At 47.6% G+C, this 19,114-nt stretch overlaps 1 protein-coding gene across 5 annotated transcripts in view; it reads right to left on the reverse strand.

Annotated features, from left to right (window-relative positions):
* The window catches only part of Gpam (glycerol-3-phosphate acyltransferase, mitochondrial), a 59,685-nt gene that overhangs the window by 3,741 nt on the left and 36,830 nt on the right, over positions 1 to 19,114 (reverse strand). For all 5 annotated transcript variants that reach the window (XM_006526694.2, XM_006526692.4, XM_011247147.2 and 2 more), the window contains 15 exons: positions 17,423 to 17,569; positions 16,736 to 16,832; positions 16,010 to 16,146; positions 12,323 to 12,422; positions 11,826 to 12,038; positions 10,227 to 10,340; positions 10,017 to 10,102; positions 9,009 to 9,124; positions 7,841 to 7,911; positions 6,948 to 7,212; positions 6,451 to 6,593; positions 4,916 to 4,993; positions 4,167 to 4,304; positions 3,196 to 3,385; positions 1,337 to 1,395 (listed from right to left, as the gene is read on the reverse strand). In XM_006526694.2, the coding sequence (XP_006526757.1) occupies positions 1,337 to 1,395; positions 3,196 to 3,385; positions 4,167 to 4,304; positions 4,916 to 4,993; positions 6,451 to 6,593; positions 6,948 to 7,212; positions 7,841 to 7,911; positions 9,009 to 9,124; positions 10,017 to 10,102; positions 10,227 to 10,340; positions 11,826 to 12,038; positions 12,323 to 12,422; positions 16,010 to 16,146; positions 16,736 to 16,832; positions 17,423 to 17,569 (1,954 nt within the window). The remainder of the gene's footprint in view (positions 1 to 1,336; positions 1,396 to 3,195; positions 3,386 to 4,166; positions 4,305 to 4,915; positions 4,994 to 6,450; positions 6,594 to 6,947; positions 7,213 to 7,840; positions 7,912 to 9,008; positions 9,125 to 10,016; positions 10,103 to 10,226; positions 10,341 to 11,825; positions 12,039 to 12,322; positions 12,423 to 16,009; positions 16,147 to 16,735; positions 16,833 to 17,422; positions 17,570 to 19,114) is intronic.

Genomic DNA, 19,114 nt, shown 5'->3' on the forward strand with positions numbered 1-19,114 from the left:
TCGGATGTAAGCATAGAGGTGTGGGTCAGATGCAAGCATGGAGGTGTGAGTCAGATGCAAGCATGGAGGTGTGAGTCAGATGTAAGTATGGAGGTGTGAGCCAGATGCAAGCATGGAGGTGTGGGTCAGATGCAAGCATGGAGGTGTGAGTCAGATGCAAGCATGGAGGTGTGAGTCAGATGCAAGCATGGAGGTGTGAGTCAGATGTAAGCATGGAGGTGTGAATCAGATGCAAGCATGGAGGTGTGAGTCAGATGCAAGCATGAGGGTGTGAGTTGGATGCAACTATGGAGGTGTGGGTCAGATGCAAGCATGGAGGTGCGAGTGAGATGTAAGCATGGGGGTGTGAGTTGGATGCAACCATGGAGGTATGAGTTGGATGCAAGGATGGAGGTGTGAATCTGATGCAAGCATGGAGGTGTGAGTCAGATGCAAGCATGGAGGTATGAGTCGGATGCAAGCATGGAGGTGTGAGTCAGATGCAAGCATGGAGGTGTGAGTGAGATGTAAGCATGGGGGTGTGAGTTAGATGCAACCATGGAGGTATGAGTTGGATGCAAGCATGGAGGTGTGAATCTGATGCAAACATGGAGATGTGAGTCAGATGCAAGCATGGAGGTGTGAATCAGATGCAAGCATGGAGGTGTGAATCAGATGCAAGCATGGAGGTGTGAATCAGATGCAAGCATGGAGGTGTGAGTGAGATGTAAGCATGGAGGTGTGAGTCGGATGCAAGCATGGAGGTGTGAGTCGGATGCAAGCATGGAGGTGTGAGTCAGATGCAAGCATGGAGGTGTGAGTGAGATGCAAGCATGGAGGTGTGAGTCGGATGCAAGCATGGAGGTGTGAGTCGGATGCAAGCATGGAGGTGTGAGTCGGATGCAAGCGTGGAGACATGTGACAAGGTGTAAACAGGAGTCCATCCAGTGCCTTGGGTTTCACAACTTATACTGGAATATAGTCAGAAACAGTCCCTTATAAAAGGCCACATGCAGCTCTGTGAAACTCATCAGACATGGAGGTAAAGAAACCCGAGGCTAATTCTAGCAATACTTGTAAACATGCAAAAAAATAATAGAATGTGAAAAAGTTAACACTGAACTCGCCTAATGTCTGTTATAGTTTGGGAATGAATATGAAACCAGCAAAATCCCAGAGCATTCAAACAGGCCTTCAGCACGTCCTGATCCCAACCCTCACACACTAGGAAATACATTCCCAATTAGCCCAGCACAAACTGCTTCTTCTTGACACCCCCCCAACCCCCCCGCCACAGAGGCAGAGCAACAGATCGGAGCTACACAGAACAGAAGGCAGCGTGGTCGTGGACACATACCCCGATGTCCTTAAACATTTTCACAGCGTTCTTCACGAGACAGTATGTGGCACTCTCAGCTGCAGAGAGACAACAAGGCCTTCAGTGTTCAGGCTCAGCATACGGTCTCTACATGGGAGGCTACAAAGAACATGAACGCAGGAGTCCAGACTGAAGCAAGCGCCCTCCTGCTAATGGCAACTCTCACAGCCTTCTTCCAGTGACCTGCCATCTCTTCAACCTATCCTGCCATCTATTAAAGAAAGCAGAGAGAGGAGCAGAGGCAGCTAGGAGAGAAGGAAGACAGATGCACCAAGCATCCATCTTGCAGTCTTGTAAGAACCAAACACGGTGCTGCATAATGGCTTGCTGACAGCAGACAGTGATGGTTGTTAGACCTATGGCCATACAAAGCTCAAGTCTAGAGGTCAGGAAACAAGATTTCTTTTTTCTTTCTTTCTTTCTTTTTTTTTTTAATTTATTGTATGAGTACTCTGCTGCATATACAACTGCATGCCAGAAGAGGGCATCAGACTCTGTTATAGATGGCTGTGAGCCATCATGTGGTTGTTGGGAATTGAACTCAGGTCCTCTGGAAAAGCAGTCAGTGCTCTTAACCACTGAGCCATCTCTCCAGCCCAGGAAACAAGATTTCTAACCCACGTTTGCCACTGATTAGTCAGGGGCCTGCGACAGGTGTTCCCAAAGTGGCACAAAGGGATTAACTATCTCTACACTTCTTCTGGCTCTGAACGCTGACTGGCATGAGCCCCACTGTGCCGGCTGACCACCAGGACTCAGACAGGCACAGGGCAGCACTGTGCAAAAGAGCCCTTCGCTGACAATGGCTCACCCCCCCCCCCGCCCCCCAGCAGCAGCAGCAGCAGACTGAAGGAGGTGGTGAGCATACAGTGAAAGACTACACAGCAGACAGTCACAGGCAGCATACATGAACCTCCATCACCATGTGAGCTGGCCAAAGGCAGACACACAACACAGAGCTGGACCATTCAGCTTGTATGGCACACCACAGCAGATCTGTGCAATGAGCGGTCAGCATAATTGTACCTTTTCTCCAATTTCCCAAAGTTAACAGAATTATATAATAATAGGAAAACAGGTTTGTGGTTTTGGTTTGTTTGGTGTAGCAGTAATTTATTAAATTCACTCTGTGCTCCCAGGGCGTGTGCAAGTATTTCTCATCACCCACCCAAATGTTTTGGATCCAAAATGAAAGATACATACACACAACCTTTATATTTTAATGACTTCACTAGCTTAATGGCTGGGCCACTCCTGAACCTCCTTGTGGCTAACACACTCCCCTCCAATATTCCTGAGTTGACACTTCCTAAATCTATATTTTATCCTGCTGCCCTTCAGGGCAGCCCCCCTGGGGCTTCCCACACCTCACACCCCACACCCCACACCCATCCCTGCACCTACATTCCGGCCAACTCTCCCTCCTGCACCTTACCGGCATCTTCCTCCCACCTCGGTCCCTTCCCGGGAATCCTAAGACTCTTCACCTCTGTCTCCCTGCCTAGCCATTGGCCTCTGGCAACTTTATATCTCAATCAAAGCCAATTGGGAGCAGGGAACCCCAGCGCAGACATGCAGTTCCTGTGTGATTTCAGGAGCCAAATTAACACAAATAGCATTAGAACCAATCCTCAACAGTTCTGTTTTTGTTTTATTTTGTTTTTGAACTCAATTGGTAGACTACACTGGCCTCAAACTCACGGAGATCCACTCGCCTCTGCCACCTACGTGCTGGGACTAAAGGCATGTGCCACCACTCCCCAGCTTTTGGGTTTTTTGTCTTGGTTTTTGTTTGGGGAAATAGTTTTCCAAAAAAGCCAAAATGAAACTGCACATACCGTACACGGCAACGTTCCTTTCCGTCCTGGTGATAAGGTACCTGTGCAGTTTCTGCAGGTACTCAGACTCGGGAACTGGACCGCTGAAGTTGTGGACAAAGATGGCAGCAGAGCTGTAGGCTTCTAGCAGGGGACCTAGAAGCCTCTGAAGAAAGGTGATGAATTGCTGGTGCTCCTTGGACTGGCTCACCTGAGAGCATAAGCAGAGGTGAGGTCACCGGAAGGGAGGGAAAGCAGGGTCAGCGGCTAGGGAACTCTGGGATACCCGGAACTGAAGATGTCCCTCCCAATCGCACTGCATGGAAGCAGCCTGCTGCTCCAGCACATGACTGACTAGGAACGATCAGCTGGGACCAGAGTGCTCTTCAGGGCACTCACTCACTCCCATAGGATTTGAGGGGCCTATCCATTCAACAGTCATCTAGAACGAATCATCCTAATTGACTGACAGGCTTGTTACAAGTTCTCATCACATAGAACAGCTGGTCTAGGGGCTGAGCCCTCTGAGGCATGCACTTCAAGCGTGATAGACACCCATGCATGTAAGGAGCAGGGAGCAGAAGTTATGTATTCAAGTGCATGAAGCAAGACCACTGTCCATCGGTGAAACTGGTAAAACCCACATGGAAAGAGAGTTAGTTCCTAGGTGTCATTTGGAAACAGAATCACTGCCCTGTGGAGAGCAGGTGCAGGGGTGGGGTCGGGAGAGGCCTGTACATTCCTGGAGGTGCTGAAAGTCACCCTTTCTTCATCCATGCTTTCCCAATCCTATTCCCTTTCCACGTACCAGTTCCCACGCTATACAATTTAAGGGACTGATTTTCAGTGACTTTACTCAGTGAAAGGTACCAGAGCTGGTTAGAACTGGAGCATAAGAACTTTGGACATGAAGAAGTCACCAGTACCAATATCTAACTGCAATATAAACCTAACATCTCACTGTTCTTGACCCAGGATCCCTCACCAAGTACCTTGAGATAGCAATCTCGCTGCTCCTCACCAAAGTCACTGTCTTCATCTTCCTCGTCACTTCTCCAGTTCAGTTCCGGAAGCTTCTTGTCCCACTGCTGTTCTGCAAGGCCAGGACTGACATCTTCCTGGTCATCTTGCTAGGCCAAGAAGATAGCTGACAGTAAATAAGATTCCTAGGCACACGGCCGAGCATGCAACTGACCGGCCAAAGCCAAGGAAGCCTGCCTGAGCCCTCTCAGCTGTGCGCCCCTCACGTATATTTCCAAACTCTAAACCACCCGGGAGGCAGCAGGGAGGACAGATGGAGGCTGGGGAAGTCACAAGATGGAACTTCCATATCTTCTGAGTAGAGAGCGGCTTTCCCAGTCCCTCTGAACCACACTAAATCTATTAGACAAGACTCTGGAATCTCAAGAGAGAAAAATGAACTGTGCACAAGCTACAAACACCTAATATGCTTCATGTCTCATCCAAGAATCAATGTCCGTATGCCAGAGATCAGATTAAGATCTAGAAAACACCACTGACAAAAGAAATCAAAATATTAAACAATCCCCAGACATCTGTACCCATTCTCACTGTCCCCTGCTACTGTCTGAACATAAACACATAGCAAGTATATTTACTGGTTAAAATAGCCAGCAGAAACACTGTTTTAAATAAATAATTGGTAAAAAAAAAAAAAAAAAAAAAAAAATGAAGAGCAAGAAACTAAATAAAGAAAATAAAGCCAGGCCATTTCTCTTACCTCTGCCACTGTGAGAATGCCATACTGGATGAACTTGCCAACTGTCTCATGACAAACTTGGTAAAAAGTCTGGCAGGGCTAAAAAGAAAAAGCCATTTAAAGATGAGTTGGCCCCATACTTTTCTTAAAGACTCCACCACCTTATTCATCCCCTGAACAAGTCCTTTGATCTCTGAGGTCCACTGTCTTGATAAATGGTCATGACAAGGCCAGAGAAAAGACCCTTTCCATGAGTGGCAGTACACTTAGTGTGTCCCCAACTATAGGGAGTGCTACTGAGCTTAATGCCTCAGTAGCATGAACACTGGAAGGAGCAACTCCTTGGACGTTTTGGGAAATCTTGTTTCTTCTGTTTGAAGATGATCTCCATACAAGAGCTGTCTTACAATGAAGACAGCTCACACAAGTAACGAAAGAAGAAGCACAGTAGCCCAATGATTCAGGAGGCCCACAAGGAACACGCGGCCACTTGAGGAGCCCCACTACCCACACCCTCCTGACCCTGCAACTCAAGTGTCAACCGCACACAAGGAGCATGTTCAAGAAGACCACACTAAAAATGTTCACACTTGTGAATGTCCCAAGATACAGTCATAGGAGATAAAAGAACAGTACAGGCAAACGTAGATTCTAGTGGCTCAAGGATCCCAAATCTGCTCAATGTGTAGGCTGCATCTTAAATGTCACCAAGTGCAGGCGGTGGTAAATTCAACACTCTGCTTCTGAGCCTCTGAACGGATAAGCTGAGAAGGTGTTGAGTTTCTGGGGCTCACACACTTATCGTTTGGGGTTCTAACACCCACAAGATGTGTCGGTTACTGACAACTGGCACAGGACCTTCTGCACGGTCTAACTGAGAACTTACAACAATCTCTCATGCTGCAGAGCCAAACAAAAGCCAAGACAGTCGAGGCCAGACCAGCTTAGCGTCTCTGAAACTCAGAAGTGGATCAGAAAGCTGTATGGACGGGAGATGTTCTGAGAGAGAACTAAAGGCATCTCACAACTGCACACAGACAATTAAGAAAGGATCAGGGGGCATGGAGGCGCCTCTGCAGTGAGCTGGCCTAATGCTGCTTGTATTCTAATGCTAATTTGGGGCCCCTAAGACTGCCCCAGAAGCAGGTTAGAAGATGAGTGACTCTGCCCCCAAGTTATTTCTTTTTGGTAAATAAAGATGTCTGACAGCCAATAGCTGGGCAGAAGAGACATAGTGAGGGTTAAGCTTCTCAGGCTTGGGGGAAGAGGAAGAAGGTGCAGGAGAGGAGTAAGGAGAAGCCGCCGTGGGTTAAGGGTCAAGCTGGTGTGGCCCTGAGGGCTGCCCAATTGGAGCTAGGAGCAGCCCAGATGGAGCATAGTAAATAGTAATAACTCTGGTTATCCCTGTAAAGAAGATTCTACCAGCATGGAGTTAGGCAGCTGCCCAGCTATTGGACTGCTTAGAGCTGGCTGTAAATATTAAGGCTGTGGGTATATCTTTCATCCAGGAACTCCATAACCAAAAGCTGGGTAGAAACCCGGCCACCTCCACTCACCAGAGAAATGGTACCTTCGTTAGAGAGAAGGTAGCACAGGCTGGCGGCCTTCCTCACCAGCTGCTCCTGGCTGATCAGGTTGCCGAGGCCTCCAGCGGACCCTCCAGAGCACCTCTTATTCAGGACTGCATAGATGCTGCAAGCTGAGGAAATACAGGGAATCTGAAGTCAACAGTTCTGGGTCTCAAAGAGAAACTTTGACTCTTAAATTACCAATAGAACCTATTAACAAATAAAAAAAAAAAAATCTGCAGTTGCTGGAGAAATTTAGCCTCAGCCCCAAAGAATCCCATTCGGTGAGGGCCTCGCTGATGAAAGCTAAGTCTCCTGTTCTCCCAGAACTCTCTTAATTCACCCCACAGTAAGAAACTCAGTACACAGGGAAATTCAGTAGGCAGCCGTTTCACTAGAGTAAACTCCAGTGTCGCATTCTCTAGAGCAAGGGGCTAGCAGCTAAACCAATCAGGCATCACCATGGGATCCAGGCCCTAACGTACCTATGATGGCTTCCATGATGAACACATGAAGTACGCCATTGCTGTAGAAGTTGAGTTCAAAGACTGACGGGACAGTTGTGCTGGGAGTAATAAAAAACTCATCTTTCCTGCTCGTGTGGGTGATTGTGACACAGTTCCCCAGAAGCTGAATAGCATGCATGACGACATCTTCTGAATTCCCGGAGAAGCCTAGGTCGAAATCGCGAGCTAGGACTTCCTCCTTCATCACAAAGAAGTCTTCCACAAGCGTGGAGAGATGGATTCCCTACAGAGAGACAGAAATGGATTGTGGCATCAGAAAGCCTGATTTCCCCAGATTTCTTCCTGCTATGACTGCCCTGCTGGCAGCCACAGAGACAGGCCCAGACTAGCAACATGAGCAAGTAGGAAAGGCACTGGTCCCCAGGAATGTTATGGGCAGATGTCACATCACAAAACTGAGCACAAAGGGAAAGAGAAGCGCCCTGACAATAGTGCCAAGTATCCAAGTGTTCGTGAGGATTCCCTTTGCTTTAAACACACGTCACAAGCGCTCATGTGAAGAGCATGACAATGAATATGGTAGACATGGTCTATCCATGGCAGAACTACACAAGCCTATTGTGGGAGGACAGAGGGGCTCTAATATTCAGAGCAAACTGCCTGGAAACTCTTTTCCAGCAGAACGCATACTGTGTCCTGAAATATGCCTTATTTCCATTTCCTACAGCAACCAGAAACAGTATCCTTCCACTGTGTGTATTCACAGTGTGGCTCTTTCCCTCGCTGGACTGCTGGGCTCAGGGCAGGGTGCTGACCTTCTTTTTCTGTTCTTCTCCTAGCCTCAGCCTAACAAACAGGCTAACAAACACCCAGGCTTCTACCAAGGAACATGAGGGAGCATTAAGACGTACCTGCCTGTGTCTGTAGAGGAGCAGACAGGCCACAATGTGGGTGGACATGATAGCGCAGGACTTGCTGGCGGCTGGAAAGAAAGAGAGTGTTAGCTGGCCTTGCTCTAACTTACATGAGGCCTTGAAAGTGCTTAGCTTTAAACAGAAGCCTGTGGAGCTAACCACGTCTTCTACTATAGTTCCTGAAACTGCAGTTTACAGTGGAAATGCAACTGGATTTGCCAGTGCCCTGGTAAAATGACTTCAGAGCAATCACTTAACCACGAGGCCACATTCTAAGACAGATCCACCTTCAACCCAGAGCAAGTAGGCTAGATCAGTCAACAAAATGCCTTTAATGAAATACCAAGACCCAAATTGCAGGCCCCCTCTGGAGCTCTAAAGGGGCCTGGACTAAGTGCCATAGCATGCACGCCATGGACTGTAGTCTCCTGTCCTTGTGGGTACCCATGGTGAAAAGCCAGCATACCCGAGCAGGGAAAGAGCAGGTTTGAAGTCACAGCATCAGGCTCCATCCTATCTCTACATTCATTAATCTCATGACCAGTGTCGTGTTAAGGTGCTCAAGGGCACCACAGTACACAACTTGGAATTCCAGGGCAGCCTGATGGTGGCCGCTCCACCCACTGCTTTGTTAGCCTGGCGGCATTTGTTAGCCTGGTGGCATTTGTTAGCCTGGTGGCATTTGTTAGCCTGGTGGCATTTTGTGCACTGATAGCACAGAACAAAAGCAGAAGCCACGAGAGTGCAGAGCCACTCAGGGCTCCGTCCACACCCACAACTCACACAGCCTTAGATGGGCGGCCAATCAGTACTGAGTAAAAGGCCTCATGCAGTCAGAGGTGAAAGAGACACCACTAAAAGCCCATAGATGTCAGACCATGAAATAGTTCAGGCCATCACAAGCAAGACCCAATCACGTCGACAGAGCCCGTTCTAAGCAGCAGGAGAATCAGTGATGAGCACCCGCTCCATCAGAGGTCCTGCGGTGTTTGTTGTATCCTGAGCCCCACCCACCTCTCGATGTTACTTTCCTTCCAGGATCCTGCCTGTCACAACCTATGCAGTAGGTGATAGACTCAGAAGAGGGATCCCCATCGGAGTTCCAAATGTGGACAGCGTACTCCGCTCCGAGGGCCGTGTGAGCAGAAAGTGTGAGCTTACTTACTGAAGAGAATGTGCTCAGCCAGGTTTGCAATCAGCCTTCGTCGGAAGGCTTCGTCTGCTGGGTTTCTGGACTCGTTACTGGATAGGTCTTGATGTTCATCAGCAACATCATTCGGTCTGAAGAGACAAATCACCGCTCTCAGCCCCACAGTGCAACTTCACTTTTATTTGTGAGATGCCGTCTATTTCTGTTGCCCAGACTAGCTGATATTCACTGTGTGGACAGGGCCAGCCTCCAGCTTGCAGCACGCCTCCTGCCTTCCGACTGCTGGGCTGACATACACAAGGCTAGACCTAGCCTCATGCTTTAGAAGGTACACAATACGGAACTAATTTCTAAATTATGAGTAGCTCCGATCACCACACATTTTAAGTTTAAATGATAAATAGATCATTTCTCTGGATTATTTTCCTCTGCAATGTAGAGCCTAATATATTTTTTCAGACAGAATAATTCATTTATCAATCACTGAATAGTCTATTAATATATCACTTCCAAACTCACTGGCAGAATGAATGCAGAAAGCAAGAGATATTTTAAAACAGCTGAAAACTCTAATTTTAGGACTCTAAATTACAAAGCATTTTCAGTTCTGGAAAATTCAATTACTACCAAACATTTTCTATGCATCTGACTTACAATATGTATAACCCAAGCAATCACCAAAAAATAAAATAATAAAATAAAAACCCAGTTCACATATTCAAAAGCATCAATCAAATGATCCAACAAGATTCACAAACTCACAAAGGTTTTATGCATAATTAAAAACAAAGCCTACACACACACACACACACACACACACACACGCACGCACACATGACAGAGAGAGACAGAGAAAAGCAGAGACAGTGCGAGAGAACACACATCTTCAAATCTTTCATCAAATCAAGAAGAATATTACTGCAATGAGGTATGAGAAAGATCTCTTCCTAAGGCTGACCTGCTGTCCTACACAATCAGGGAAAGTTATGGGATAGCTGAGTCCCACAGGGACCCACAGCCTACCTTGAAGGAAGGATCGCTGGTAACAGTGCTTGCTCCAGAGAAAGGGGGGCAGATACAGGTTTCTGACTCTGGCCTTCTAAATATTCCTGGAAATTTAAAAGAAAGGAAAAAAATCCTTCATAGCAACATATAAACTATATTTGATCTTCAAAAGTTAAAAGGAACTGTTTAAAAAGCAAGCTTTGGGCCTGTACCTTGGCACACCCTCACCTTCAAGGAAAATGGCTGTGCAAAATCCACTCGGACGTAGCCGTAGTTTTTCCGCAGCATTCTGATAACGCCTCTCGCCACACTCCAGAGGCTCTCGTTCTTCTTGGGCTTTCCCTAAACAGGGAAGAGGGAGGGTGTCCTGCTTGCTGCTGCTGCAGCTGCCATGCATCCCTCAAGTGCACGAACTGTTGAAAGTCACAGAAGCCGAAATCCCAGGAGTACCTCCTACTTTTTAAAGCCTCAGGTTGCCAAGCACATCCCTTGCCCAATAGTTCCACTCTACGGAAGCAAAGCGGAGCTCCCCTGCACTTGCACACTGCTGGCGAGGCCATTTGGTGATGTGCCTCACACGTGGACTCATAAGTGGGCAGTGCTTATCAACTGAGTACACTCTGGCTTAAACTATTGGCCACCCTCCCTTAGTATGCACACGCGTAAATAAACCCAAAAGGCTCTAAGCGAAGTGTGCTGAGACTTCTTTCAAAGAGCTGTTCTAAAGATAATTTTAAAATTTGGCTTCTTTAAAAGAACACAGAAGTACTGTAAGATTACGTTTTCATTTTAATCCCAGGTGTGGCTATGGCGCTGCTTCACACTACCCGCACGCAGCAGCTGACTATGATTTGCCTCGTGCTTTAGCTGGGACACGGTTTCACCAGCCACAGGTAATTTGTGTGACTGCGTGACGTTTGGGATGCTGGGGACTTTCTTAGAGAGTATATAAATGCTAGGGCTCCAAGAGGCATTGGGGGTTGTTGGCTGGTTGTTGGCTGGTTGCTGCTGGTCCTGGTTGTTCAATAGTCATGCACAAAGAAGAAGATATCCTGACATCAAAGATCAAATTTGCCCCAAGGAACTCGACATTCCTAATCAGCAGGAAGTAGGTGAAGGATAATACCCCGCTCCTTTCCTTTCTACCCTTTTTTCTCTCCTATCAAGTGAGGGAATGAAAGGATGAAAGGGGAAGGGTGGGAAAAAGTGGGAGAAAGAACCCACAAAGTAGCAAAAGATAAGCTCCAAGCTGTGTGTGTGATTTCCTCACACAGCGGAACATCTCCCCACTGTGAAGTCTCAACTGCATGCAGCAACACGGCCAACCCTCGCAAATGCTGTGCTCACAGGCATTCAGATTCCAAAGAACTGCACAGGTCATTACTCTATAAAGTTCAACCTTCTTATAAGAGGTCAGACAGGTGACTGTCCCAAAGGGGGCTAACAGGAGGGGAGCCAGTAAGATTTCTGGGTCCTGATGATATCAATCCTTAATCTGGGTGCTAGTCAGTCACATGATGAACCCATTTGGACCTCATCTAAGTGCTTATAACTAGTGCATCCTTTGCTAAAAATTGACTGAAAAAAATTCCTCCCAGTTCTCGGATTGGTTTGCCATTGCCAGTCTTCAGGCTTCCCTAAAATTCACAGGTAATCAACCCTGAGACCGCAAGGAGACCACCTCGTGAGACTCTCACAGCTGACAGACGAGATGAAGGCAACTCAGCATGCCCACCCAGGCAGGTTTCAGATGATTAGCACAACGGTGTCATTAAACACATAAAAGCTGGAGAGGCCCAGACGGCCTGATGCAGGCCACCTCCTTACCAACTGTTCGCCATTGTAGTGACCTTCGATTATGCGATCATACGAGATGCCCACGGGTATGACGAGGATGTCGGGGATGGTGTTGGACGACAGAGTATCCACTACCACTGAGAGGAGCCCTGCCCGGGCACAGGAGGTCTTGCCACTGCGGGAGCGGGTGCCTTCCAGGAAGATCTCCAGGAACTGCTGCTGTCGGAGGAGTTCAACTACATGCTGAGATACAAGAAAATCAGACATGAACATAAGACTGAGCAACTCAGGTGAGTGCAGGACAGGTAAATCCTAAGACAAAGAACAGAAAAACACTGTAACTTCACCACTGACCTAACACTTCCCCACATCCATTACAGCCAAGGATCCCAGCACGGCTGTGCTTGGGTGATCACACACACAATCACCCGCAGCCACGCAGTAATCTCCCAAACCCATCATGTCTCCGTCACTCTCCAATGACAGCTAATGCTGTGGGGTTGAGGACAATTAAAGGCCATACGCACCCCATGGAGCAACGCTCTGTACAGAATGTCTTTGCGTCCATCTGGGGTTTCATCGAGCCTCCGTCTTATGAAAAAGCCCCCAAGCTTGTGAATCAAGGTACTGCAAATTCAAGAATGCACAAATTATTTGTAAGGAAAAATATAAAAAGAGGACTCAAATGTCAAGATAGTCCGAAGCATTGCCATCCGGACAGAAGCACACACAGTGTCATTTGAATGTTGACAATGGGAACACAGGGGTTCCTTTTCCGTGTTGCTGACGTGTTTCACTCGCTCCTCAGCCTGCGAGCAACACTGCATCGTAACTTCTGAGCCAAAAAGGAACCTGACAACGTGATCCACAGAGATAAGGATAGGGATTTGAAGGAGACGGAGTTATTGCCTTCTCTGAGTGTCCACTGGGGAGTTCTCTAGGCTCTAAGGGGCAGGTCCATCCCATCACACAGATGCATGGCCCTGGCTAAACCAAATGGGTCACAGGCTGGGCAGGAGTTAGAAAACTAGCCGCTCGGCTGAGGACCCTGGATCGATTCCCAGTACCCACATGGTGGTTCACAACCATCTGCAACTCCAGTACCAAGGGATTGACACCACCTTCTGAACTACTTGGGCACTGGGTACACAAGCGGTACATAAACATATATGCAGGCAAAACATTCATGCACATGAAACAAAGAAGTCCTTGATTTTTTTTAAAAAAAGATAGATAAATGAGTCACAAAACAAAATTAAATGTCAGAACCTAAGAACGGGACTGACTGGTAGGGATGGAGTGGGGGTTAACAGAGATGAGAGGAAGATAAGAGAGTATGAGGAGGAGAATATCAGAATACACTAAATACATATACAAAATTGTCAAAAAGCAAAGGTAACCAGTGGCTGAGCATGGTGGTGCATGCCTCTAATCTCAGCACTCAAGAGGCAGAGACAGTAGGATTTCCAAGTTCAAACTGGTCTACATTGCTGGTTCCAGGACAGCCAGAGCCAGAGTAAAACCTGGTCTCAAAAATGAAAAAAAGAAAAGGGTATTTTTAAAAACAAAACCCCACCCATGATTCCCAGTCAGAGTTTGAGGCACACAAAAATTATCCCATGGCAAATTTGTAAAATGAACAAATATTTCCTGGGAAAATATTCTCAAGTAACTGATGCTTAAAAGAGGGTCCCTATGGGGCAGGGATAATTTTACCAAGCTGGAATCAAGTATCACCATCTTTACAGACAGGAGCGGGAGCTGGAGAGACAGCTCAGCAGTGACCACGATGATTGGCTACTCTTCCAAAGGACCTGAGTTCAACTCCCAGCACCTACATGGCAGCTCAGAAGCCTCTGTAATGCTAGTCCCAGGGGATCAGACCTCCTTTTCTGGCCTCAGTATTTATCACTTGTCCATACAGGAATAAAACAGCTCTGCTCCCAGCTCCAGGTCCCTCTCTGCAGCGCTGATAAGCTTAGACAGGAAGCTGAAAGTCTGCTGTCAGCTGTCCTAAATTTACAACCTCTTCCTAGTCTTTTCAAAAAGAGAAGTTGTTTTCAAATACTAGTATTTGCATTGGTGTAAGTAACAATACTATATTAAATGTTAACATTCTGGTCTCCTTTGAGTCTGTTTATGGAAACCAAGGTAAGATGTTGGTGAACTATAGAATCATTCTGAAATTCTTCAGAATAAATTCAGTGAGTGAGCAATGCAACCTGAGGTGTGTTTGTCACTGTGGAGACTTAAATGAGATAAAAGAAAACGCCAGTGTCTGCTCTGTCGGAAAGATAAGCAATGGCTTGAGCTCCTGAGGAGAAACACAGAATTGTGAGAAGTGAGAAATGACTGGCACTTACAAAAGGCTTCACTCAAAACCAGATCTGGAGAGAGTGAGTCTGTGAGCAACTCTGACCACAGGAGAGCCCCAGCAGGCAAGTCACCTTAGTGCCATTAACCAAGATCTATCTACATACAACAGGCCTGGAGCTTGACAAACAGGCTAGGCTGGCTTCCAGAGAGTCCATGGTGCCACCCACCCGCCTCTGCCTCCCCAGCATGGGGACCACAAGCAGACACCACAACACCCAGACTTTTCCTGCACAACTCTAGGGAGAGGCCTAAGGGCCTCACAAGCAGATTACCACTGTACCATCTCCCCAGCCAACCTGTCTGGTGAATTTCTAATCTAGTTTCTTGGTTCCCTGGTGCTGGGAAAAAAATGCTGTGGGGTATGACGAGGGTATCTAGCCCCTGTGAAGACACATCAGTCCCGTAGGTTCCTGTCAGTGTCACTATGCTGACTGTCTATGGTCCCCATTACACGATAAGCCATTTGACAGTCAGGGCTAAGAGTAGATAAGGACCACTGACCACAACGGTGGCTTCTCTTCTGCTGGAGGATCACATAGGCTGGCTGCAGACTTGGGATCTAGAGAACTCAGAGCGGACCAGGAAGAGCGTCCCGCATGGTGAGGCTGGGGCCTAGACTGAATGCCACTGTGGGAGGCCCTGCTTGTCCAGCGACCGGCCCCTCCCTGCAGTTTCTCTCTACATTCACTGCATTAGAACTCCTGGCAGGTCGAGCTGACCTCAGTGCTGTGTGCTGCTTGGAAGTTAAGAGTTCAGTTTCTCACACAAGCTCAGCCCAGTCCTCACTGCTGAGCTTCTCCTCAGTGACTAGAGGTGGCAGATCTGGTCTCCCTATACCCTCTGCTGAACCCCAAATGGGGGCAAGCACTGACTCTTAGGAACTCAGGTTACTAATTCCTTCTCAGTTTGTCTCTGCTCTCCTCTCCAAGAACACGGCTATACTGACATAAGCCCTCATCATTCGCCTGAACTCTCACCACAGATCAGAATTAATTTCTCCAAGTCCAGAATGAGCAGTCGACACACGGGTCTGCGCATGCGTTCAGTCAGGAGCTTCCCATCCTGAGCGAGAACGGCTCTGGATCCAGCCCTAGCTGTGCGGCTGCCCCCCTGCGTCTGGCCTTTCCGTGGGCTTCCCAGGACTCGCTCCAGCGCACCTACCTGCCTTCACTGTCCTACAACCATGCCCTGAGCCTCTGCCTTGAGGCTCTACACCGTTCCCCTTGAGTGTAAACCACAGCAGCCTCGGGAAATGCCCTGTCAAAGTGTTGGGCTGGGTTCTCTGCGTCGTGAGGTCAAAGTGGCAGCAGGGTCACCCTTGCTGACGTTAGATACCATGGTGCCATGCCACCCCCCAGCTTCCTTGGACAGGCCTGGCCCATTGCCCTTTAATGGCCCTTTGCTGCCTGACACTGTCCTTCAGGTTGACCTACAACACACTCCAGAAAGTAGCCCATATCAAATACAGAGACAGCGAGATGGGCAAGGCTTGCGTTGTGTGCTATGCAAATGTTACACAATGAAATGTTACTTCTACAATAAAAAGGCTAGTGTCATTTTTATAACAAGTATCAAAATATAACAACAAATCCCATGTTCAAAACAATTAGTTTTGTTATGGTTTGGGTTGGGGTTTTTTGTTTCTGGTTTTGATTTTTGAGACGGAGACGCATTATCTACCCCTGGCAGGCTGGAAACTTGCAGTCTGAAGCAAGATGGCCTAGGATTCACATAGACCCAGCTGCCTCAGCCGCCCAAACACTGAGATTAAAGGTGTGTCCAACATATCTGACTGAACTAGCTGTTTACCACATTCACCTCAGCGAGGCTTAGCTCACCTGAAGACGGGGATGTTGAGATTATTGCCCGAGGCGATGTACGGCGCCTTGATGTTGTGGCAAAAGAGGATGAAGGTGAGCAACAGGTAGTCAATGTGGGATCTGTGCACCGGCAGAAACAAGAGCGGCAGGTTCGTCTAGGGAGAAGGAAGTGGCAGTGTTAAGGCTCAGGAGTTAAGGTGCAGTCCTACTTTGTTTGGTTACTGTCATCCTTCACTGGCCAATCACTGACTCGCTCTCTCCCAACAGGCTCCAGTAATTCCTCAGTGCCTACACAGTACACATAAGCTCCATTACTACAACAAAGAGACCGTGGGGGAGAACACGCAACAGTTCAAGTTGACCCACACCTCTGCTGAGGAAGAAATCGTCATAGAAACCATCATGGAAATGAGCACAGGGTTCTACAGCCAGGCGGGCTGATCTTCCCCTCTTCCGCCTGTGCCTTTAAGTCACCATGTATAAAACAAGATGGTGAGACTTGGTGTTCAGAGTTGTTGCAAGGTAAATTACAAAAGAAGTACTACACATCTTTGATAGGCCCTGCTGGTTTCCACAAAGGGTGTCTGGGGGTGGGGTGTTTCCTAATGGGTTCAAAGGGCAAACAGCACAGAGGCGAGACTCTGAACAAGCTCCAGCAGTGCCCGCCACACACGGGAGACACAGCACGATGGGACACAGGACCCACACCCGGGGAAATGGAGTGACAGGGAACAGAAATCCTACCTCAGTTGCAGCCTTGACCATCTCGAGTTGACCCTTGTGAATCTGAATGTTCCAGAAGAAGCTGTTGAAGAGCTTTAGTAACACCCAGCCAGTCAGCCTGACAGGAATAAACACATTTGAATCTGTATGTATATAGACGCTACCACCCAGAAGTACTTGTAAATTTAATTTTAAATTGAAATCTGTAAAAGTACTTGTAAAAAGTATTGCAAATTTAAAAATACATATGTGTGTGTGCACCTGGTTATCTGAACTGAAAACTGGGCATATGGACTTAAAGCAGACACCACTCACAGAAGTCTCTGCTGGCTCTCAACTATGAACACATTTTTCTCTAGCAGCACTTAAGCACTTCAAAGGCGAGTAGCCAGGCTAACTTAGTGACCAAAAGAATCCTTCTAACACTCAGCCCCTCCGTGTCAGACATGGACATGTAAGGCTTGACTCGGCCATCTGAAGAGAACAGGGGACACCCATAACAGAGCTGCCGCCACCCATGGGCATGGGTAAAAGCAGCCCGAAGCCTCTGTGTGCCCGTTCACAAGGGCGCATATAGATTTACCAATGGAACACATGAGTACCCTGTTCACAAGTCTTCCTTGGTGGAGGAAAGGAAAATCCCACAACTCCAATCTACTTGAAGGAAACAGGCTGGCTCGGGCCTCAAGCGACCCTAGTCTGAAATACCTGATCATCCCTGGGGAGACGGTGGCGACCATCTCCTGGAGGATCTTCCTGGCTTTCCTTTTCACCTTCTGGATGGCTTTGGACTGCTGCTGGGCAGATCCATCTGGGTTCAACTCCGCAGCCACTTCAGCAATTGCCTCTTGGACTCTGATTTCAACATGAAAGTCAGACAATGAAACAGACTCCATGTAACAGGACATACTGGTATTTCCCAAACTACAGCTATACATGAATATGTTGGAAAAACAGAATAGAATGTTCGTTATCTTTAGTATGCAGAAAATGCATGTTCTCTTTCATTTATAGTATAGCAGCCAGAGAGAAAATACAAGTTGGGACCATCAGCCAGGGTTGTCTATCAAAACTGATGGGCAGAGCCAGGAGAGACGGTTCAGTGGTCAGGAGTATGTACTATTCTTGAAGATGACCCGAGTTTGATTCCCAGCACCTACAACAGGCAGCTCACAACGGCTCCAAGGGATTGGACATTCCTATAGCCTCCTCCTATAGAGACGCACACTCCTACAAACATACATAAATAACAGTAATAACACCTTTCCAATGGAGGGGCATCCTAAGCCAAAGGCTCCTTAGAAATCTGGCCATATCTAAGAATTCACTCTGAGTGACTGCTGCGGGACTGAATGCCCCAGTCAGTTACACTTTAGCAAAGCCAGGGGGGCGAAGGCCGTCCTGTGTACATAACTCACAATGGAGCACATACTCAAAGAACACGCAGACTTCATGAAAATGGATTGTGCCATCTAGTATGTAACCCAGTATAATAAACAAGGTAAAACAAACTGCCACCAGAAAGTCAGAGTGATACATGGCTTTCCTTTAGCCATCATAATCTGCCACTTGCTTATATTGCACCTCACCAGAACTGCATGCAAAGCCCTAAGAAGCACTAAGACAGACGTGGTGTTTACTTTTTATTTTCTCCTTCTGAACCAACCAGTCATTTTACAAAGGCAGAGCTCGACACTGAGCCGTAAGAATGTGCGGCAGAAAAGGCTCGTCCCACCGCCACCGCACTTACGGCATGGGCCTATGATGCTTCTCTAGGTATCTAATATGATGTCGCTACTGTCAACTATTCAGTCGTTCGTGTAACATGTTTTCCTGAGTTCTTACAGTGTCCAACACTGTTGGGGTTAGAGCCATAGCTCTCCACAAAGCTACAAACAGACATTATGAATTCCAGGTTTTCAGTCACCCCATCTCCGGCCTCTAACTCTAGCTATACCTCTGAGGTGGGCCACTCACAGGAGGCAGAGAAGAGAAACTCTCACGCAAACTCCATACTGTGAGGCTCAGAAAACCACCCCTCAAGCATGGAGCGAGGTGAACTTCTTTAAATAAAAGTAAATGGAAAAGAAACTACCCTAGGCTTCAGAGCTCTCCGTGATCTCTTCTGACCTAAGACAATGGAAGGGGCTCTCTCTGGAATTGCCTTATCTGACAGAAAACTTCCCCCCACCCCACGATTATCTGAAACGTCTAGAACCCTGATAAGCATAGAGGGAAAGCTGCCACCTGGGACGAAAAGAACAGACAGCGTCAGCTGACTTCATCTAGTCTTCTGAGGGAGGCTCGCAGCTACTTGGGCAGCCTAATCACTCTGTCCCCAGTGAGGTTCCTTCCATTGCTCATTTTCTCCCTCAGAGAGAACTCTGTCCCGGCTGTTAT

This window comes from Mus musculus, chromosome 19 (assembly GCF_000001635.26).
Source record: "Mus musculus strain C57BL/6J chromosome 19, GRCm38.p6 C57BL/6J".
Classification (NCBI taxonomy): Eukaryota; Metazoa; Chordata; class Mammalia; order Rodentia; family Muridae; genus Mus; species Mus musculus.